Source organism: Octopus bimaculoides, chromosome 2 (genome assembly GCF_046866305.1).
Source record: "Octopus bimaculoides isolate indiv1 chromosome 2, ASM4686630v1, whole genome shotgun sequence".
Taxonomy (NCBI): domain Eukaryota; kingdom Metazoa; phylum Mollusca; class Cephalopoda; order Octopoda; family Octopodidae; genus Octopus; species Octopus bimaculoides.
The window spans coordinates 56283740-56308661 of NC_142929.1; the positions used below are offsets into that span (position 1 = coordinate 56283740).

The window sequence follows — 24922 nt, forward strand, 5'->3', positions numbered from 1 at the left end:
CTAAAACAGATTATGGAACCTGGTGTGACCCCTGACATTCCCAGTTCCTGTCAAGCCATCCAACCCATGCCAGCATGGAAAACAGATGTTAAATGATGATGATGATGTTAATTGCATACATCTTGTTAGAAATTTATTGAAAATTTCATTAAATATCTTACCATATTTTCTAGTATTCAAGTTAAATTTTTCAGACCAAAATTTACAGCCAAAAATGGTAGATCAACTCATACATTAAGGTGACTTTAGAGGGCAAAGATTCCATGTGAAATGCTGCAGGATTTGGAAAGATAGTGACAATGCTTGCATGTTTACACTATATACTGTATGAACTTGTTTGCTGGAAATTACAGTATGTCATTTCTGATGGAAACAACAGTTAAATACATTCAAGCTGCACATTATTGATTTAGTTTTTATCATCCTGGTGTTGATAAAATAATTACCAGTCAAATCTTAGGTCAATATAATCAACTATTTCTCCTCCAAATTTCTGGTCTTTTGTTTGTTGGTGGAATTGTTAATGCTTTGTGAAATATGATTTGCAATATTTGATCCATGTCTTTACACTCTGAGTTCGAAGTTCACTGAGATCAGCTTGGGGGGTTTTCTCTCAGATCAAAAACTAATTAATGCTGTCATTTACTAAGTTCAATTTGATTGACTAATTCTTTCCCACAAAATTCAGGCATTGTGTCTATATTAGAAACCATTTTTATTATTATTACTATTGTTAAGGTGACAAGCTGGCAGAATCATTATCACACTGGACTAAATGCTTAACAGTATTTTGTCTGTCTTTATGTTCTGAGTTCAAATTCTGCTGGTCAACTTCACCTTTCATCCTTTTGGAGTCAATAAAATAAGTACCAGTTTTGCACTGGGTTGATGTAATCAGCTTAGCTCCTCCCCCCAAACAACTGGCCTTGTGCCAAAATTTGAAACCATTATTATTACTATTGTTAAGGCAGTGAGCTGGGTAGAATCATTAGTACTCCTGGCAAAATGCTAAGTAGCATTCTGTCTGTTTTTACATTCTAAGTTCAAATTCTACCAAGGTTGACTTTGTCTTTCATCCTTTTGGGCTTGATAAAATAAGTACCAGTTGAACACTGGGGTTGATGTAATTGACTTATCCCTTCTCCCACAATTACTGGTCATGTGCCAAAGTTTGAAATCATCAAGCAGCAAGCTGGCAGAATCATTAACATGCCGGGTAAAATGTTTAGTGGCATTTTGTCTGTCTCTACATTCTAAGTTCAAATTCTGCTGAGGTCAGCTTTACCCTTCATCCTTTTGGGGTCAATAAATTAAGTACTAGTGAAACACTGGGGTCAGTGTAATTGACTAGTCCCCCCCCCCCCCAATTTCAGGCCTTGTGCCTATAGTAGAAACGATTATTATTATGTCAGAATTATTAGCACACTGGGAAAATGCTTAGTGGCACTTCTGTCATTATGTTCTGAGTTCAAATTCCACAATTCGACTTTGTTTTTCATCCTTTTGGGGTCCATAAAATATGTACCAGTCAAGTTAATGCAATTGACTTCCCCCTCCTCTCAAAAAACTTGCTCTTGTGCCAAAATTTGAAACCACTAAAATTACTATTGTTGTTGTTGTTTTTAAGGCAGTTTTTTGGCCCATTCAGTTTTATTTGCTTTCCTTTACGTTCCAAGATCTAGTTTTGTTGAGGTTGATTTTACCTTTCATCTTTTTGGGGTTTGATGAAAATAAGTATTAGTCAAGTACTGGAGATCATGTAATCAACTGTTTCCTTGCCCAAAATTTATGGCTTTGTACCCATGTTAAAAATCATTATTATCAGGGTAGTAGATAGCTGAATTAGTAGAACCAGAAAAAAAAACCTTGCAGTATTTAGTTACACAGTAGCAATAAACTAAATAGTACAGTCAAGTAATGGGTTGATATAATTGACTATATCTTCTATTGGATTTTCTGGCTCTGAGACTATCTTTTATCTTTTACTTGTTCCAGCCATTAGACTGTGCCCATGTTGGGGCACCATCTTGAAGAATTTTTAGTGGAATGAATTGACCCCGGTACTTATTTTTTGTTAAGCCAGGCACTTATTCTATTTGTCACATTTGCTGAACTGCTAAATTACAGGGACGAAAACATGCCAACGCTGGTTGTCAAATAATACAAGGACACGCATGCATGCACGCATGCACAATGGGCTTCTTTCAGTTTCAGCCTACCAAATCCCCTTCACAAGGGTTTTGTTGGCTCTAAGCTATAGTAAAAGACATTTGCCCAAGGTTCCACGCAGTGGGACTGAACCCAGAACCATGTGGCTGGAAAGCCAGCTTCTTACCACACAACCATGCCAGTTCCTATAGAGTATGTACTGTTTTCAATCCTAGGGCTCATAAAGCCAGTTCCCTGGTTTCCATGGCATATAAATAACTGAGATCACAACATTCCCCTTGAACAGGATGCCATTCCATTGCAGGTTTACTCATTTACAGCTGAGTGAACTGGGGCAACATGAAATGAAGTGTTTTGTTCAATAACATTATCTGATCTAAGAATCAAAGCCACAAGTGCAACACCCTAACAACAAGGCCATGTGCCTTCACAGAAAGGTAATAAAAGCCACTTAATGCAAAGTTAGATGATAAAATTTATTCAGTTTTTCAAGTAGAAATTTTACCATTTTGAATTGTAAAATTTCTACTTTATGTTCATTCACTTTATTGAATCCGTGCAGTTATTTTTGTTATGTAGAAAAAATATAACTCACCCATTTCATACCATTTCTAAGCAGCAACTCTCAAAAAGAAAACAAAAAAAAAAAAACAAGTATCCAAACAAAGAGACAATAAGTCTGATTCTGAGAGAATATGCACACTGGCAAGTTGCCTGATGGGGAAATGATAATAAATGTTGAAGAAATTATATTCTCTGTCAGCTGTGTGAAATGTAGCAAGTTTTATATAGGCAGCCCCATTCACCCATTAAATTTATGAGGAAAAATGCCACCCTCCTGGTGGTTTTTATCCTAGTTTATGCAATGTGTGAAAATATATATATGTGGGTGCAAGTGTGACTGTGTGGTAAGAATTTTGCTTCCCAACCACATGGTTTTGGGTTCAGTCCCACTACATGACTCTCCAGGCTAACCAGAACCTTGTGAATAGATTTGGTAGACAGAAACTGAAAAAGAAGACTGTTGTATATGTATACATATGTGTGTGTTGTTGTGTGTGGGTGGTATTGTCTTCTTGTTTAGACATCACATAATAGTTACAAATGAGTGTCACTGTTATGCAAGTAGTATCCTTCATTTCCAATCTTCTATGAAAACTTATCTAGTCATGAGGAAATATTACCTTATTTGGAAATAGCTGAGTGTTGGCAACAGGAAAGGCATCTGGTCATTAAAATCTGCCTCAACAAATTCTGTCCGACCCACGCTAGCTTGGGAACATGGACATTGAAACAATGATGATGATAATATATATGTATATACAGTTTTTTGGTTTTAATACTTTTCTGTTTCTTTCTCCATGCTTGAAATATGAACTGGTTAAATCAGCAGATATGGATTTTCACATTTGAGACCAAAGAAATCAGTCAGTGGTGTCACTTTCTCATCTAGACTACTTAAGCAAATAAAAAGCTGTTTACCTTGATTAGAGATATGAAAAAGTAGGTGACCATACAGAAATCTAATTTGATAATTTGATCTCTAAACTCTGCTGAATATTCATACACAGGGTGCAGACAGAATTCATTTGCATGATGACTGTCTCAGGGAAAAACAAAACAGTGTTTTTATTTTTTGAGGTATATTCGTCAAATTTGGGTCAGATTATCTCCATGCCATGTTCTGTTAATCTCACCCAATGAACCTGCTTTTGGCCTTGATGACAGCCTCCAGGTAATCTCAGAACTGGCCACAGGCCTTTGGCACTATCTCTTGTTGTAGGCCTCTGAAGGTTCTGTTAATTCTGGCCCTCAGCTCATCCTTCATGTTGCAGCTGGATTTGTTGGTCTCTCATTCCCTTGATCTCCACGTGAAGAAGTTGAGAGGATTGCAGTCAGGTGAGTTGAGAGGCCAAATGCAAGATACTGTGTGATTGAAAAAATTCTCCGACAGCCAGGTCTAAGTTTTTGGCTGGTGTGGTAGGGCACAAAATCTTACTGCGACATGTACGGCCCCCCTGCAGCTACCTGGTTGATTCAGGGCTTCACCACCTTGCTCAGAACATGGATGTAGCCATTGGTGTTCAGCCTGACTCTCTTAGGGAAGAAGTGCAGTGGCAAGATGTCACCTTCACGGCTGATGACACTGAAGACTATGATAGTCACTGGAAATGTTGCCTGCATGACTCTGGACATGTCCTTGTCTGAGACAGTGTTCTGGGAGTTGATCTTCTGGTTAGAGAAGAACATGTCTGGATCCAGCAGGTGTTTCAAGTTGTTGATCAGTTTCTTGGTGTGCTTGAGTCACTTTTCCTGCATTGCCTAGGACAGAAATTGTCCCTTCCTTATCTTGTATGAGATGTAGTAAATGTCCTCATGCACCACCAGCCTAATGAGAATTTCATCCACACCTTTTTCCCATGCAATGGCACACATCAACACATCAAAAATTTTCCATAGTCAGTTATTCTGCCCAAAAAATAAAGCAAAAATGGTTGTTGTTTTTAAGAAGAAAATGACCGATAATGAAAGTTAAAAAATATGTGTAAAATTAGCAGTTGAAAATTGTAAACAAATACTGTCCTCACCCTATAACTTCTTAACTATACAGTCATGTTTGTGCCTACTATATATATGTGTGTGTGTGTGTGTGTGTGTGTGTATATATATATATATATATATATATAGTATAGTTAGAAATAGAAAGTTCTTGGTACAATATTATATATTTAAAAAAATTAATAGGAATAATTTTTCCTCTTGAATAATTAGATGTTTATAAACATGTAATTATTAAGGTGGAAAAATTATCAGAAAAGCCATTCATATTAATTTTTTCAAATATATATATATATATACACACACATATATATACATACATACAGGGGTTGGACAAAATATGGAAACACCTTTATTTTAATATGGGGTAGGACCGCCTTTGGCAGTAGTCACAGCTTAAATTCTACGAGGTACGGACTCCTACAAAGTTTAAATTGTTTCCAAAAGAATTTTTGTCCATTCTTCAGCTAAAACAGTCTCCAGTTCTTGTAGTGATGACGGTGGAGGATATCAACTCTTTGCTTTTCTAAAATGCACCATAAATGTTCAATAATATTGAGATCTGGTGACTGTGGCGGCCAGATAAGGTGTTCGACTTCACTAGAATGTTCCTCATGCCATTCAGTAACAACTTTAGCTGTGTGAATTGGTGCATTATCATCCTGAAAGATTGCATTTCCCTCCGGAAACAGTTCCGCAACCATAGGATGAATTTGATCAGATAAAATGCTTAAATAGTTTTGACTATTAATTCTGCTATGAAGAGAAACTATTGAGCTGGTGGATTTTCCAAGATATAGCCCCACCAGATCATCACAGATCCTCCTCCATGTTTAACAGTTGGAAGAAGACAGTCAGGGTCAAATGCTTCTTTTGGCTGTCTTCACATGTATACTTGGCCGGTTGTTGGAAATAAGGTAAAGGATGACTCGTCCGAGAAAATAACAGTCTTCCACTGCTCTATGGACCAATTCTGTAGGTTTTTACTCCACTCTAAATGCTTCGCAACGTTTGTTTTTGAAAGTAGTGGTTTTCTGATTGCAGCCCTCCCATGAAATCTGGCTTTGTGCAGCTCCCGGCGAACAGTTTTTGTGGAAACTGGGTTCTCGAGGTGGTCATTAAGCTCTGCAGTAATTTTGTGATCCTTTCTAACAATTTGCGTAAGAGTCTGATGGTCCCTATCTGAAAGTTTTGGTTTTCTTTCTGAGTTTTGTTTTGACAAGGAGGTTTTTCCCTCTTTCTCAAAGGCTGTCATTACTTTAGAGACAATACTTCTTGATACACCAAACATTTTGGCTGTTTTTGTTATGCTAGCGCCTGCCACATGAGCACCAACAATTTGACCTCTTTGAAAGTCTGATAGATCTGTCATTTTAATGAATTTTAATTACCTTTTTTCAATAATATCTGAAAAGAAACAGCAGTTTTAGCAAAAAATTATTAAGCAGCACTAATAATACATAAAAAAACATAAAAATAAATAAGCTTTTGACAGTTTTATAGATATTTCAAAATTATGATGCTATGATGCTAGGTGTTTCCATTATTTTGTCCAACCCCTATATATATATATATATATATATATATATATATATATATATATATATATGTATGTATGTATGTATGTATATTATGTATGTATGTTTGTGTATATGTAGATGTATGCCTATATTTGATATATAATTGAATAGACAATATATATTGGTCACTAGTTTTTATATATTTGTACCCCTTACCACTAACATTAATTGAGATTGAAGAAAAGCAACTGACAAAAAGACTCAATAAATTTATTCATCAGAAAGTGGTCTGTTCTTTTCTACTCTAGGCACAAGGCCTGAAATTTTTTGGGAGAGGGTGCCAGTCGATTAGATCGACCCCAGTATGCAACTGGTACTTAATTTATTGACCCCCCCAAAAGGAAGAAAGGCAAAGTTGACCTCAGCAAAATTTGAACTCAGAGCGTAAAGACAGATAAAATACCGCTAACATTTCTGCCAGCTCACCGCCTTAGAAAGTGGTCTATTATCTCTATCATGTGGCTCTCTGGCTTCGTTTAATCTCCTGTCTATCTCCCTTCCCTTTTTTTATGTGATGCCCATCTCCCTTATGCCAAATATAAACTGCTTCCCTGACTAAGATAGTTGGTTGTTATTTTTACGATGGTTTCATGAAAAGTTTTGTGTACATTCTGCATATTCATATGTATTTATCTAAATTAAACAATTGATAAGAAATGACCAGAAAAATAACAGCAGCTACCATATTTTTTGTGCTTGAATCTGCTGGAATATATTAAGAATAAGAATGCAAATTATTATATCAGAGCTCGCTGTACACAGTGCAAATAGTGATTTTTTATTAGAAGGTAGATAAAAGCACTGATCAGTAAACAGTTCATTTGCTGAAATTATAAACAAAGCCAATGGCTTGTATAAGCTAAAAAAGCTGGATGATTCCGGTTGAAGAACCACAACATGTTGAAATACAGATGTTCCAGAATCACTTGTTGAGTGTGTTATGAATAGACTGCCATCATAAAAGGGAAAAGTTGTTCTCCTGTGATGTACACAACAGTGACTTGCATATTTGCATTTGAAAATGCTGGAACATATTATGAATATGCAAATGATTGTTTGGGTAGAAAAGATTTTTATTAAAATTTGTTTTAATCAATTCAAGGAATATAGTCTCTATCAAAATCAAAATATTTTAAAATATTCTTTAATGTTTCAGAATAATGATAGTAAGTAAATCTGTTAAAAGTGATCTGTTTTAAATCAAAGTTACTGTTTTACATATCTATAATACAACTATTGCATATAATGACAATGTGAAACATTTTTGAAATGGCTGGTAATATTTACTCACTGTCTTTAATCAAGACCACACAATATGCAAAATTATTATTGTTAAGGTGGTGAACTGGTAGAACTGTTAGCCCACCGGGCAAAATGCTTTATGGCATTTTGTCCATCTTTGTGTTCTGAGTTCAAATTCCGCCAAGGTTGACTTTGTTTTTCATCCTTTCAGGGTTGATAGAATAGGTACCAGTTGAACATTGGAGTTGATGTAATTGATTTATCCCTTCTCCTGAAACTGCTGGCCTTGTGCCAAAACTTGAAATCAATTTTTATTCACTGTCTTTAATCCTCAAGACCATAAAATAAGTAAAATTCTTGAAAAAAACTCAGGAATGGTGTAAAATCTCTGAAGATATATCATGAAACAACATTTAATGATCTCTCAATGTTATCTTCAAAAACATCCCCTCCTATACAAAACTATTTTGGTATCATCTAAATTTGTAAATTTTTGAAACCCACTGAACATTCAACTAAATGACGTAGAATTCCATTGATAAGAAAATGAAGTACATAAATAAAAAGGAACCATAATGGAACCATTGAGGACTGAAGATTAGTTTATTTTAAAAGATAAAGATAGAAATGATATCAAACAAGAAAATATCTTTAAAATTTTTTTACTCCAGATATTTTCCCCTGTATTATTGTTTGTTCTTGTATAAAGTGCATTGGTTAAAAAAAACCCAAACAAATAAAAATAAATAAAATATTTTATTTTTTATGCATATTTTAGAAATAAAATAGCTTTGCTTTAGAAAAAAAGTGTAACAAACATTTTGGATACATTGAAGAAATCAATGAAACTAGCAGTTTATGAGGGAATGAACATGATAAGGTGAATGTGTTCAAATTTGTACCAAGTTTCATTGCAAAATATATTTTAATTGGGAATTATTTCTCATCACATTTTATTGCACCTGTACTTTTATTAATACATTGTGTGTTAAGTGTTTATATATATATATATATATATATATATATATATATATATATATATATATATATATATATATATATATATATATATATATATATATTACCTTATCAATAATGGGTTTTACCATCTTATGTTTCTATCTTCCTTACTATCTTCTACTCTCATGTAGCTTGCCAGGTGCATCTGTTTATAAGCTGCATATCTGTTATTACCATGTGATAACATGTTTTATTTTATATCTTCATTGGTTGATATGATATTTTTATTTCTTTATTCAGCATAACAATGAATTGAATGAACTTATGAAAGATATGGAAGGATGGAGAGCTGCATTGCTTCGCTTAAACGGTGTCGTTGACTGGGACCGGCCATACCATCCACTTGTACTTTTGGCTCCAATAACAATTATTTTTCTGTGAGTAACTGTTAATTTTTTCCATTTGTAATAAAGTTTACCACTTCTTGAAAAAAAAAAAAAATATAACCTTTGTTTGAACTTTTTCATTTAAAAACTGAAAACTTCCATCATTTTATGAATGTGAAGACCAACTGTTGAAGTATACTAGGTCCTATGAAGGAAATCTGATCTACCTTTTCCTCTGGTCATATCTATTGGTAAAGATAAACTTGGTACTATTATACAATGGGACATCTGTCAGTTTTACAATTTTGCACTTGCTTATATCTAGTTGGACTGGGGTAGTGAGAATTATATTTTCACAATGGGTATTTTGCAACATTGGTGACAGGATTAGCATCTTTTTAGCTGACTGGTATTTACTCTATCTGTGACCATGTGTTACATTTCATATGAAAGCATCATGTAATGGCTAGGATTGGGCCACCAGTGAGCGTTTTTATCTTCATACACCACCTCTTTCTCTTTCTCTCTCTCTGTATTCCTGCTGAGGTAACCATGTATCTCTTCTATAGCAAGACACCTGGTTCTGTCCCTCTATCAAAATCTAGCCTCTCATCATCTGGCACAAAGCTACCTCTGTCAATACCACTCCCCTCTCAGTTGAGGGGTCTTTGTCTTGCAAGTTACTTGGTGATCTTACTGGTGCTGATACCATGTAAAAATCATCCAGTACACTCTGTAAAGTGGTCGGTGTTAGGAAGGGCATCCAGCCATAGAAACCATGCCAGAACAGACAGTAGAGTTTGGCACAGTCTTGTGGCTTACCAGCTCCTACCAAATTGTCCTGCCCATGCCAGTGTTGAACATGAACGTTAAAATTATGATGATAGTGTATTATTGGCAAGTGGGAACCACTTGAAGATTCCATCACCCTCCAGGTTATTGACTCAACTGGAAATCACAAGCACATGAAATAAGTAAAATAATTGAACTAGATATTGAACCATCAACACAAACGTTTTCTGAGAGCTTTCCATTTTTTTGTGACACTGACATTTTAACTTCAAGATTCAAAACTGAAGAGTAGAACTGAAATATTGTTTATAGGAAGAAAAAGAAAGGAAAAAAAACAAACAAACAAACCTGGCTTGGTATAAAGTATGATTAAAACAAAATTGTATGAAATGGTAAAAGTAATAATCAGATATGCTGAGATACTGAGAACGCTTTACTACTGGAAGTTGTACTCTTTGAAAGGAAAATAAATTGGCATTCAGTAAGATAGAAAAGTAGTAGTGATAGGAAATAGGATTTGGCAAGGGAGTTGAAATTTGAGTAAAACAGAATAGAGCTGTAGATGGAATGAACACTGAAATAAAGTCTGTAGTTGTTTTAGTCTAATAGAGAAAGATTAAGTTTAATGAGGATTTTCCATTTAGAGGGGAGCATTGGATAATCTTAACTTGAAATTTGTAAAGAATATCTTGGCCTAAGTAATGTATGATATATATCAGTTCTTTTTATTTTTGGAAATTAAGTAAATATAAGATTAGAAAATTATTTCTTGTTATTTTTACTGTTGGGTAGAACTTGTATAGATGCTTCAATTTTACTTAGAATATTTGTACTTATGCATGCATAAAAAATTCCTATGAAAAGAAAAATTAAGGAAGTATTTTAAAACAACTAATTCATTTGGTTATTCTGGGAAATTGTATTTGTTTTAAGTTTTGGCAAAGGACCAGCAGTTTTTGAGAGGAGTAGAAAGTTGATTACATTGATCCCCAGTACTTGATTGGTATTTATTTCATCGACCTTGGAAGGATGAAAGGCAAAGTTGACCTTGATGGAATTTGAGTTCAGAACATAGTGATGAACAAAATGTTTGGCAGCATTTTGTCCAGCATACTATTGGTTCTGCCAGCTCACCACCTTATTCTGGTAATTTATAAAGATGATGTTTATTTATTTTTAATAAGGTAATTGTCCTTAGTTTAGAATTAAAGGTTCCTAATCAAATCTACTCTGGTACTGTGTACGTAGCTAGGAGTAAGATAACTGTTGTTATCCGGGGATGAAACCAACTGAAATATTGTGTAGAGGTAAATATTAAAAAAAATTTATCTCTAAGCTGATAGGTGAAAAGTCATAAGCTTATCACAATCTCAAGTTTGAACACTTTTAATAATGGTTTCTAGGTAATAAACTTACGTTAAGTCAAGAAGACAGACACTTAGTAAACAAGCTTTTGATAAAATTTCTTCTGTTTAGACTGCCTGTAATGTGAAGAACATTCAGCTATTAAATATCACTACTCTCAGTTCAGCAGCAGCGTTGTGAATTTATAGTAAAATTGTAATTTGAAAAACGCAATCAAATAAAAAGAAGATATATCACATGGAAAAATGCAATCAAATAAAAAGAAGATATATCACATGGAAAAATGCAATCAAATAAAAAGAAGATATATCACATGGAAAAATGCAATCAAATAAAAAGATATATCACATGGATTTCTGCAAAATCTGTTTTTCAAAGGTTAATGAATTTTCTAATTTGTCATGATTGGATTTACAAGAGAATTATTTACATTATACATTGAAATGAGGGGAATTTTTTTTTGTCTAAAGAAATGTTGCTCCTGCATGTATAATTATATATTATCAATGAATGTTGACAAGTTGTAAAAGCAACAAAACTTTTGGAAGAAAAAACATAATTAATAAATGAGTGGAAATTGAATCGATGAGTTTGTTAGGTTATAAGGCATTAAGACAATATGACTCTCCCCAGACACAACAAAATTTGCTTCAACACATGAATTCACATAAAGAATCATGCAAATCAGATACAAAAATGAAGTATAGTTATATCATTACTTCATTAGATTAAAGGCAGTGATCTGGTAGAATTGTTAGCATGCTGGACAAAATGCTTAGTGGTAGTTTTTCTTGTATTATGTTCTGAGTTCAAATATTACTGAGGTAAATTTCGCCTTTCATTCTTTTGGGGTCAATAAAACAAGTACCAGTTGTGCACTGGTGTTGATGTAATTGACTTACCCTCTCCCACTAAAATTGCTGGCCTAGTGCTAAAATTTGAAAGAATTATTTCATTAGGTTTGTAGCATATATATTGGTGAATTGATTGCAAATTATTTAAACAAGTCCTTGTGATATTTTATTTAGCAAAATGTTTGATTTGCCTGGTATATGTTTTTATCATTGAGGATATGACATTTCAAGTTTGTATAATTCAACTTGAGATTTTACTATAAAACATCTGAATAATTGTAGTATAATGGAACTTTTCTCAGTTTGTATGTTGAAGCAGTTTTTTTTTTGTTTTTGTATTCAGATTTGAATGTTATCAACATCCTTATCTTATGTACATTTTTTATGTTGACATAGATATGTTTTGAAGTTATTACCCTCTTAGGCAAATAAGGAACCCCTGTCTCACTTGTACATTTGATTTTTGGTATGATTACTTTGTTGGATGCTCTTATTGCCAACCATTCATCAAAGTGTGCTTAGAATATTTTATTGTGGCATCAGCATTAGAGAGGTTGTCTTGTTCATGGCAGGACTAATGAGTTTGCTCTATTCTTAGAAGTTCACATACGTGTAATGGATTCAGTGACCCACATGTTTACTATTTTATTTTTGGTTATGAACTTGTCACAATTTGAAACTCTATTTTCTGCTTCTTTTGATTATTTTAAAATTATAGTCATGGTTTTCTATTTTATCCTTTAATATCTTTCCATTCAAATCCATTACATAATTTTTTTTCCATCTAAGATTGTAATAAGAACTTATTCTTAATAATCACTAAATTGAAATTTTTGATTTAAACAAAACTGTGCTGGGGAAAGCTTACTGTTTTGGAGATTTATGTGCTGTAGTAATTTTTTTTATCATTTAATTGATTGCTAGTCTAGTAGCAGAAATATGTTGATGGTATTACTTTTTTTAAATTTTCAGACACTATAACTAAAGTGACCTCTGCTCTCTTGTCACCTATATTGTCCTCTCCCCAGGCCTTGTATCAAACACTTTGTCAAGTTCTTTCACCCCAGAATATGATCCCCTCTGAAATTCTTTATCTGCACAGTTTTCTCCCTGTGATTGTTGATTTATAATTATTTAAAAGATATATAAACTATTCTTTGACGATTTTTGAAGGCTGTTGGTACTGCTTCTTCCTCCAGACTAATCATCATTAACATTTAGTATCCGTACGTTATGTTGGCATGGGTTGGATGGCTTGGCAAGATTCAATAGGTCAGAGGACTGTGTCAAGTTCTAATGTCTGTTTGGCATGATTACTATGACTGGATGCTCTTCTTAACACCAACCAGTTTACAGAGTGTATTAGGTGCTTTTTCATGTCACCAGACCTAAAAGACAAAATCTCTTGATTGAGTTGAGAGGACCAGCAGGTGGCTTATGCCAGGTGTTAAGGGGAAAGAGTATAATACAAGGATCAGAACAGGTGTCTTGCCGTAGAGAAGATACATGACTAACTAAAAAAAAAAAAAAAAAAAACTACCATGTCGTTATAAAAGTTTAAAAAAAGTAGCTTTTAAGAAATATGACTCTGCGAATAGTTTTATTATGGGAAAAAGAAATTATACCACATGCTCTCTTTCTTCTGCTGGTTGTTAATGAGTTAAACTTAATTAGTTTTAGCTGCAACTCTTGTAAAATTATTTGAAACTAAACCAATAAGCAAAACAAATTTCCTTTTTTGACTGTTTTTGTATTGTGTAAGTGATCCAAAACTTGGGCTTTTGAGATCTTGGCAGAATTTAAACTTAGACTATTTCCAACCTTCAGTAGCAGTGTACTTTCTAGTGAAAGGATACCAATTGGTAAAATGGTTTACTTGTGGGGACCTGCTACCAGATAATTAGGATCCCAGCCAGAGTTTCAAGCTGAAGCATCTCCCTGCTAGTATATTCTGAACTTCTTTTCTTCCTTGGTTCATGATTAATAATTACTTCCAGAAAGCACAGATCATTCCTAACTCAATACAAACTCTAACTTCCCTGACAAGTCTCATATGTTTTGAAAATATTTAGTTCTGTCTATTTAACCTGGGTTCAAATCCTATCATTGTTAACTTTAACCCTTTATTCCTCAAAGAGTGATCAAAGGAGTTCTAGTAATACTCTGGAGTTGATTCAATGAACCATACCACCAACCCATAAAAGTATTGAACAGTGTTTTAGGAAGAAATCATTATTCGAAATAAACTACCATATTTTCCAGCATACAAGTTGATGTAATGTATACTGTAAACATGTCATTATCTTCCCAAATCCTGCTGTTCACGTTATGACTGCATTACATGAAATTTTTGGTCCTCCAAAGTCATCTTGGTGGATAAGTTTTGGCAGTAAATTTTAGCCCCAAAAGTTTGACTTGTATGCCAGAAAATACAGTAATAGATATTATACAGAAATAAGTTTGTGGACAATAAAATTACATCCTGCTTGAAGTTGTTTCACTGTATTTTCTGCTATTGTGAGGAAAGACCTGGATACCATAACTTTCCATTTTCCTACTCCTAAAAATTTCAGACATTGTTAGAAACCATTATTATTTGGAAGAAATTGATTTACAACAGCCCATTGAATCGGTTCTATATTTAACATTTTATTCAGTTTCTTAGATCCCAACTTTATCTTTATTTTATAAATAATATAAATTTCCATTACTGCGTTAAATATGAGCATTTTTTTCAGATAAAAATTTTGTTGAAGTACCTATGAATATGGTTGCTTTTACCATCCTCATGTGATATCTGCTAAAATTTATCTCTCTTCTCCTATTCTTGTATAAATTTCCAGTTATTTAAAACTTTTTAACGGTTTTCACAGCTGCACAGTCTCTTTATCAGCTCGGTGGAGACAAAGTAAAGGAAATTCACTTGGAATTCAGCCATTGTAACGTAGCTGTCTATAAAAAGTTCAACAGGAACTGTCATATACCTACTTTTTTTCATTATCACGTTTAACTCTCGTTGCATCACGTGGAAGAGATGTACCTTTCTTCTGCAGTGTGAACTATCTGAAAAAGAAACAGCCTTTCAATTGATATACAATACCTTTCCTAGCAGAATGTCTATTTTTAATGGCATTTTTACTAAACAGTAATGTTAGTATATTTAAACTGTGCTAAGTTTAGCAGCAATAACAGTAAAGCTGTAGCAATGTTTTTTTAAACAACTATTCCATTCGCTCATACCTTGCCATCTTTTTTGAAGCCCAAAACTGTTCAGTGCATGTCCTACTTACTCTTTTTCTTTTCTTTCTTCTTTTTATTTTGATCCACCTTCTCTCTGGTGGTTGAAAGATAAATTGTACAGCAAATTTTTTTTTTCTCATTATTTTTCTCTTATTATTTATTATTATTATTAAGGCAGTGAGCTGGCAAAATCATTAGCACACTGAACGAAATGCTTTATAGCATTTCTTCTAGTTTTATGTTCTGAGTTCAAATACTGCCGAGATGGACTTTGCCTTTCATTCTCTTGGTGTCAATAAAATAAAGTACCAGGCAAGTTTGGTGGTTGATGTAATCGATTTGCTGCTCTCCCACCCAAATGTTTGACCTTGTGCCAAAATTAGAAAGAATCATTATTATCATTATTACTATTGTTAAGGTGGTGAGTTGGCAGAGTCGTTAGCACACTGGATGAAATGCTTAGTGGTATTTTGCCTGTTGCTACGTTCTGAGTTCAAATTCCACTGAGGTTGACTTTGCCTTTCATCCTTTTGGGGTCAATAAATTAAGTACCAGTGAAACACTGGGGTTGATGTAATTGACTATCCCCTTCACCCAGATTTCAGACTTTGTGCCTATAGTAGAAAGGATTATTACTATTGTTATTATTATTATTATTATTTAAGGCAGCAAGCTGGCAGAATTGTTAGCATGCTGGGCAGAATGCTTAACGGTATTTTGCCTGTCACTGTGTCCTGAGTTCAAGGTCGACTTTACCTTTCATCCTTTCGGGGTTGATAAAATAAGTACCAGTTGAACACTGTGGTTGTTGTTAATGACTCATTCCTCCCCCCAAAACTGCTGCCCTTGTGGCAAAATTTGAAACCGTTATTATTTTTTGTTATTTAAGGCAGTGAGCTGGCAGAATTGTTAGCACACTAGGCAAAATGGTAGTGGCATTTCATCTGAGTTCAAATACTGCCAAGGTTGATTTGCTCTTCATCCTTTTGGGGTCAATAAAATCAGTACCAGTGAAACACTGGAGTCGAAGTAATTGACTAATCTCCTCCCCTATATTTCAGGCCTTTAGCTTACAGTAGAAAGGATTATTATTATTATTATTATTATTATTATTATTATTATTATTATTATTATTATTGTTGTTGTTGTTGTTGTTGTTGTTGTTTTTGTTGTTATTATTGTTGTATTTTTAACTCTTCAAAGCCTGATGTTAGCTTGTGGTTACATTGTCTTTTTATTTTAACTGGAGTTCTGGATTTTAACTGAAGCAAATTACATCTAAATTTAGTATCTTCCTCATTCACACATTATGGTTTAACATCATATAATGTTCCTAGAGAAATAAGAACAGACATAAACTTCCTGTTGAAAAAGAGTTCATAACTCCAACTAAAAACATTTGTCTCCCCTTACACACACTTCCTGTTTTGACACCACACTTCCTGCTTAACACAAACTTTTAGCCCCTTATTTTAAACCTAACACAACTCTCAATTCTCATGCATCCTTATTTTTCCAAGCATTATGTACATGAATTACAATTGAACTTCAAAAGCTCAAAGACAATATAATGTATTGGTATATTTATTTTTTTATATATTATTTTTTTATATATTATCTTCTTCATCTTGTACTTCTTTGTAAAAAACATTTTCATTCTCCCTCTTCTTGAAAATTTGCTTCGCAATGAAAGCCGGTTAGAAATCTTTATTAAAATATGCTTCCAGTTTAGCATTCTGCCTTATTATTATTTTTCATTTTCCTATTATTTCTCCACGTGCGGTTAACACAACCCCACTATTTACTGACTTATATATATATATATATATATATATATATATATATATATATATATATATATATATATATATGAAGGCATGTGAACTAGTAGTTAGAATATTGCACTTACAATCTTGTAATCTTGGTTTCAGCTCCAAGATTGGTGGGCAGTGTGTTCTTGAGCTAAACACATTGTTTCATATTTGCTCTGGTCCACTCAGCTGTAAATGGCTAACCCTGCAATGGATTGGCAACCTGTTTGAGGGAATGTTGGCCTGCCTCTCTAGCCATTGAGATGGCATCATTTGAACGGTACAATACTACAATATAGCACATTGTGACCAGCAGTGTGTAATATCTAATAGTTTGGTTGATACAGGAATATATATATATATATGTGTGTCTGTGCTTGTGTGTGTGTGTGTATGTGTGTGTGTGTGTGTTTGTGTTTGTGTGCATGTGTGTGTGTATACATACGCATAATGTCAGGATGACATCTTCAGTTTGCTTCCTCTCTCATCTCTCCAACATATCTCTCATCTACTTATCTGTCACTTACCCCTCTTATCTTACATTCCTTTATCATTATCTTATCTATGCCACTGTCATCCATGTCTCTAGTGTGTCTACCTTTATCACTTATCAATCATGCATCCAGTTCTCATTCTCTTATTGCCCAGCTCTTGATCACTCCTCTCTTCACCCTCACTGTACTATACTTCTGGTGTGATTAAGGATAACAGTTGAGCCTCTTCAGCGCACCATACTATACATTATTTCTCATATTACTAAGTATACCATGGAATGTATCTGACTCAATGTGCTACTTCTCTCTCTCTTTCTTTCATCCTTATTATCCAGCACTCTCAACATCTTCAGGTATATTTTTATAGCACCTCATCAAGTCTGCGTGCACCTCATACATTCCACCTATTTTCTCCATTGGCCATTTGGTATTGGCATTTATTTATCTCTCACTTTCTGTCACTCTCTCTCACCTGTGTCTTCTCTTATGCCGATGCCACAATAAAAAGCACTCTGGAACATGATTATGTTAGGAAGGGCATCTAGTTATAGAAACCAAGTAAAAAAATGAAACTTACAAGCAAAATTTAGTCTCCTAACCCATCTGGAAGAACAGAAATGACCCATCCAACCCATGTTAAAAGTGCAGAAAGTGGACATAAAATGGTGACAATGATGATGATGATGGTGGTGATGAAGATGAATTTGAAAAATTTAGTAAAATAACTATTTCATTAATTGGTGTATCAAGCTTGTGTTTGGGCCCTGGCTTAACAAAAGTTAAACACCAGAAAATTACAATGGAAATTTTTTGCGTGGCATTAGGAAGGGCATCCAGCTGTAGAAACTCTGCCAAATCAGATTGGAGCCTGGTGTTGCCACCTGGTTTCACCAGTCCTCAGTCAAATCGTCCAACCCATGGTAGCATGGAAAGCGGACGTTAAACGATGATGATGATATATATATATATATGAACATTTTAAAATAAGCAGTTTCTTTTTCAAATTTTAGAGGTTAAAATTGAAAGGGTTAATCAAATTCCATCAAGAGCAACTTTGTCTTTCATCCTTTTTAGGGTTGATGAAATAAGTACCAGTTAAAAACTAGGTCAATCTAATTGGCCTATCCCTCCCCCAAAATTGCTGGCCTTGTGTTAAAACTTAAAAGTGATATTAAAAGGATTAATTAGTGTTAGCTGTGTAAGTCTTTGTAACTAAATACTATACTTAGAATCAATTATTTTTTATTGTTGTAAAACTTTGTGTCAAACTTGTCTTTATTGCCATCACCTTTATAAATTCCAATTCTCTTTCCGGGTATTCGAACATTACAGGAAAGTGACATTGCTATTAAGAACAACAATATTTATAACAGTGGCTGCAAATTATGGTGCATTGAAAATATAACCTTCTTCAAACTAGTTATACTAATAAACCTACTTTTAGTATTTTCACTTCCTGGTTTACGCATTCTTGTCTCCATTACTGTTTATAAATCTTTCACTAAATTTCATCGTCTTGTATTTCGTTTATTTCACTTTCATTCATGAAATTTCTCATGCCTTTTAATTTCATACTGTAAATTAGAAAAAAAAAAATCTTGGGTGACTGCATTGGAATTTGGGTTCATTTAAACATTCAATCGTCATCAATTAAGCACAGTTTTAACTATCAATAATGACATTTTATTGTATTTGTTTTCCGAACACAAAATAAATAAAAGGATTCAGAATTTGTGGTTACTTCAACAATTCAGCAGTCATAACATGAACAGTGTTGATGAATTCTTATAAAAATGAAATAATAAAACTAAGGAAACCAGGAAATACAAATTTAAAAACTAAAAGTTTATGGAATTTATTTACATAGGCTTACTTCAAATTACGTTGATTATTGGTTTCATAATATGTAACAACTTGAAAAATGGCACAACATGAAAAAATCATTTTAAAAAATCTGTTAGCTTATATCTGTTTTATATCTGTTTGTATGTTTTCACATGTATTTGTTTTGGTTTCTCCATTTCAGTGTTGGTTTTTAAGTGTTTTTTATTATTTTTTTGTGCTTTTAAACATGTTTGCTGAGACCAATATAAAGTTGAATAAATCAACTGAAGTTGAGGTTTATTTCTTAAGAAAAAAAAAATGATGTAAAGTTGAAAAAGATGTAACCTGAAATGAGCTAAGTTGAGATATGCCTCCATTCTTAAATGTATTCTTACTTGATTAAAAAATTAAGCTTTGTGGTATTTAGTACTTGGTGTACAGCTTAATGTAGTCCAACATTTTTTTAAAGCGAAAAATATATAGGTCTCTGTGAAGAGGAAGAAAACTATAGCTAATAAGCCCCCCACAGACCTTGAGAAATCTGAGTAGGTTCATTTACAGTAGAACTGATAAGTTTGTGGGTAATATACTGAAGTGACATGTCAATGATAATCTTATAACTGAAATGTAGAAGAGTAACATGTGTGAGTTTTTAGCAACATAAGAGAAACCACAAGTTGATTACCTGATTACTTTCAACCAAAATAGCTACTGGGTCTTCAGTTAGTAGACATAACAAGCTTACATTTATTGTAAATTGTTAAATTATCTTCATCTGAGCCCCTGCTTATAAATAGCTCCTACTATGTTTTTAAAACATTTAAGAGCAAATGTCTATCTTGTGAATAGCAGTTTAATCCTTTGCATTTAAACCAGCCACATCAAGCCCAAATATTTTACCTATTTTATGTTCAAATTGACCAGATCCAGCCTTTCACATTTGTCCTACAATTTCATTCTAAAAATAAACAGTCACATCATCATCAAAATCTTGAAGCTTCAATATATTGCTTAGTCAATTCAAAACAGTTTGAATAAATAAGCATTACATTTGACAGAGTGATTTGAATGCTAAAGGGTTGAAAATGTATTTAGCAAGGTCATCTTTAAAATTGTTAATTTCAAAATGAAAAACATTTCAAATGATCATATTGTCTTCTAATTGCACCTTAATTAGTTGTTTTAATCAATTTCTGGTTTTCTGACAGCATTCATCAAATAACACTTCTACCTTTTCTCTGAAAATGATATTACATTCTGATAACCCTGTGTTGATTCCTAATTGATTCAAATAATACTTACTTGGTTGTCTTTGCAAGGTATTTAGATTTTGTGTGTGTGTGTGTGTGTGTATATGTAAACAGAAATAGAGTAACTCATATTTGGAAACAGTGACATCATATACATTAATTAAAAAGTTTTAAACACTTTCTTTCGATGTTAGATAGTTTGGCAAAGCTGAATAGTTTCATTAATTACAGATTTTTCAACTGTGAGGTAGGAGTGGTACTATTTTGTTTCATAAACTAAAGCAAAGTAGGATAAGTGAACTTAGCATTGCTCAAAATAGTTTTTGCTATTTTGTTAGGACTAATGACCTACAGGTGAAATATCCATGTCTTCAGCAATAAATGTATTGCTTGCAGTTGTTACATCTCTGAGAGAAAGAAGGGAAGTGAGAACAAATGAGAAGGAAAAAGGGAGGGAGAGAGAGAGAAAGGTGTAAAAAAAAACGTTAAGAAATCAAGAAGTAAGTTCATGTAGGTACTGCACCTGAAATATTTTTGGTGAAAGTGGGATAGCAATTACATTAGTATCCTAAATAATTCCATATAAAACAATCATGTCCCTCCAAAAAACAAAAAAAAAAATTGTTAAATTTTCTTCATAAATAAAATGTTAGAATTGTTGCTGTTGTTGTTGTTATTGATGTGGATACTGTTTTGTATTTTGTGCTAATGTAATTTGTTTACTTTCCTCTACAGAGCAGAATGGCTCTTTGGGTTTAATTTCTGGGTCTGTACTGTTTGGTCAGAACCAAGAAATCAGTTAGCTCTTATTTTACTGCCATAGAGCTCCACTGCCATTTGTTTGAGTTTGAACTTATCATCATCGTCATTGTGCCTATATAACTGGATCCAGATGATGCTATCAGATCTCCAGAGTACCTATTGTGGGTAGGTGAGCTTCATTAAGGCTTGACACTTCATAAATGTATCACTGAAAATGATTCCTTACCCTGTCTATTTCCTTTAATTTTTCCCATTCTTTATTGAAGAGGGCCTATAGTTTTTTTTTTTTAGATTAATTATTCAGAATAACTGAGATTAATATGGGTAATATTTGTCTTGAGTTTTTAATGATTAAAAAATAGAAAAAAAAAAGTGTGAGTGAAGGGAATTCTAAATGGAGACAGATTTAGAGAAGGATTGAGCATTTTGTATAGGATCTGGGAGATGAGGTATAGAAGAGGTGCATCTTGTCACCCTTAGGGATGATTGATGATTTGTACAGTGACTTTGTTTAATATGAAGAAGAGTTGTGCACCATCAACCTGACTCTCTTGTCCGTGTCTATCTTCAATCCAGTGGCAAAACCAAGGCAAGACAACTGGGGATAGAGATAGATGCAGTAGATGACCAAGATGTCTTAGTTGTCTTGTCATGCTCTTTGCAATCTACAATGCACTACTGCAACTACCTTCCCCTCTGTTGAGCTATGAAGGTTTCTTCCACAGCCTGTGCAATCTTGTCTTCACATGCATTGATAGGCAACCCCTAATATGCCAATTAACCCAAAGCTGGCACCTGGGTCAGAGTAGACCTGGGAATAGTAATAGCTAAGAGGTGGTTCCACACTCTTCGAAACCCAGTAACTCCTAAACCAGAGCCCCACTACCAGATACAGTTTAAAGTCATATCCACGACATAATATAATAAAATAAAACACCATCAAATTAAACATAACTTTTACAGTTATTAAGAAGAGAAATTTTTAAAATGATTAGAATAATTAGCTGAAATTTTGATATAAAATACCTGATATCGTTAAAAATTCTAAGCATTTGTAAACTTCTTAATTTCTTATATATTCTCTTAGTGTGAATCACCAGTGAAAATATAGTTTGCTGGTTTTCTACTGTAATTGTTAGTAATAATTTTAAAAGAACCAAATTTTTAACCTTTTGGAAGTGAACTCTAGTGCATTAGGAGCTTAAAAGAAATTCTTTCCATAAGAGGTGTATGATAGACTTAAACATTTTTATTACACATACTGTATTATTATTTTTAGTAAAAGTATGAACATTACAGCATGTAATTCATTTTACATATAGATTTAATACCTAGTGACTCTGGAAAAAGTCATTATTATACTACTGCTGGTACCACTAAAACTACCAACACTGCCACTACTACTACTACTACTACTACTACTACTACTACTACTACTACTACTTGGCAATAAGTTGTAGTTATCTGTGTCCTGGTTTTGATTCTCATTTGAAACTGATTTGCTTTGTTTATGCTGATGTAAAATTTGTTTCTAACATTGGCACAAGGCCTGAAATTTGTGGAAGGGTTATTATGGTTACATCAACCTCAGTACTTGATGGGTAGTTCATTTTATCAACCCTGGATAGATGAACAGCAAAGATGACCTTGGTGGAATTTGAACTCAGAATGCAATGAGTCAGAAGAAATACCACTAAGCCCTAACAATTTTGCCAACTCACTGCTTCATACTGTTGGCACAAGGCCAGCAGTTACAAGGTAGGGATTAAGTCAATTACATCAACCCCAGTGTTCAACTGGTACTTATTTTATTCCCAAAAGGATGAAAGACAAAATCGACCTCAGTAGAATTTGAACTCCAAATGTGAAAATGAATGAAATGCTGCTAAGCATTTTGCCTGGTATGGTAATGATTCTGCAAGCTTACCATCTTTCACTGTTCTGAAATTATTAATTACTATTTTTATTATTAGTGAATGATGTTCAAAGGACTGAATTACTGGAGTTGGAGTCACTTTATCTAAATATATTTTTCTGGGAATATAAATTTAATATTCCTTCTTTGAATTTTATCTTTCTTATAAACCTAAAGTTTCATATGTTTATATTGATTTCTTATGACTTAAATGTATTTATATATTAAATACAGACTCATTTAGTTGGTAGACTTTTTAACTCAGCACTCTTGAATTGTTTTACAGCATCTTTGATTGATTTTGTCCTACTCTCCTTGGACAAGGCAAGGTCTTTATACCTACAAATTACTAGAGACTGTTTTATACTTTCATACACTGCCTTTCAGTTAGAATAGAGCCAATTTTGCTGTTTATAACAGCTATTCAGATAACTTACTGGTAAGTTAGAGGCAATGTTACTGTATTTTGTCAGAAGAATGTGGGGAGTTGTTTAGATATATAGAGTAATTAGTACAGAAAAATGTAAAATGTGAGGAAACTAATGATAGCTGTCTTCAGGTAAAGTAAATAAATAAATAAATAAATAAATAAATGGTAATAGAATATGCAAAAAATCAGTATTTATCACTCTTCTTAGCACAAACTTCTTTTATGAATTTTATTATTCTGGAAATCAGTTGTTTTTTTTTTTTTAGAAATGCCTCATGCCACTTACAAAATATTACATAATTCTTTACCTTTTTCCTCATAGATCTTATACTTTTTAAGTAATCCTAATCAACATTATAATTATTGTTGCTGATGTCTATTTAAGAAATTGTCATCTATGGTTTAAACCTACATTTAAGACCCCCTATTTCATCCTGAAAAAAATGATGTCTTGTTTTTGGAATGGGGACTCTTGAAGCACATAAAGCTATAAATAATAACATGTAAAATAATATTAGATTAAAAAAAACCCTTTGGATAGAAAAATTCAAAGGCTTCTTAAAAGTTTTTTTTTTTAGCCTGATATTTACACGCTATTATTTATAGCTTAATGTACTTCAAGATTCACTGTTTCAAAAAAGAGCTATTTCACATTATCAAGTTTCTAAATTCTTATGATGTATTTTGTTTCATTATAAAAAAACATAGAGAAAAAACAAACAAACAACATTAATGATTAAAATATGAAGTGTCCTGCTCTAATGTTGGTTTTCTTTGCCAAACCCTTTGCTGTGGCCCTTTAACTCTCCTCTTTATAGACATACTATTGATTCCACCAGCCACCACCTCCACCACCAAACCCACCACCATCACCATAGTGTTTTCTTGTGAACTTTTTCTTTTTCTGTTAGTATGTCAGCATTGAGATAGTGTCTGCATGTACTATTTTCTGTGCATGGAATTTTATTCTGATTATAGTTCCATTGTACACAATATTTATGTCTGGTACCATTGTCATCACCATTATGATTGCTTTATTGTTGTTATTATTATTATTATTATTATTATTATTATCCATTGAGGCATCAGTTCTTTTGAAATGCTCTTGTTATGGTAGAATTTATACCTTTAGAATGTGTTGCTTAGCAGTTTTGCATGACAGAGTTGAGTATTTTTGAAATTTAGATCTATTCATTGAAATCTTGTAAAAATTCTTTTAATAGCAGTCGCTCTTTTCATTTGAGCTATGCAATACAATTATTTTGTGAGCATTCATTTCATTGACAAGT

The 24922-nt window shown here is 33.2% G+C and overlaps 1 protein-coding gene across 3 annotated transcripts in view; it reads left to right on the forward strand.

The window, feature by feature from the left end:
- Positions 1-24922, forward strand: part of LOC106877942 (ADP-ribosylation factor-like protein 6-interacting protein 1) — a 95339-nt gene that overhangs the window by 33549 nt on the left and 36868 nt on the right. For all 3 annotated transcript variants that reach the window (XM_089345853.1, XM_014927022.3, XM_014927021.3), the window contains exon 2: positions 8811-8947. In XM_089345853.1, the coding sequence (XP_089201979.1) occupies positions 8811-8947 (137 nt within the window). The remainder of the gene's footprint in view (positions 1-8810; positions 8948-24922) is intronic.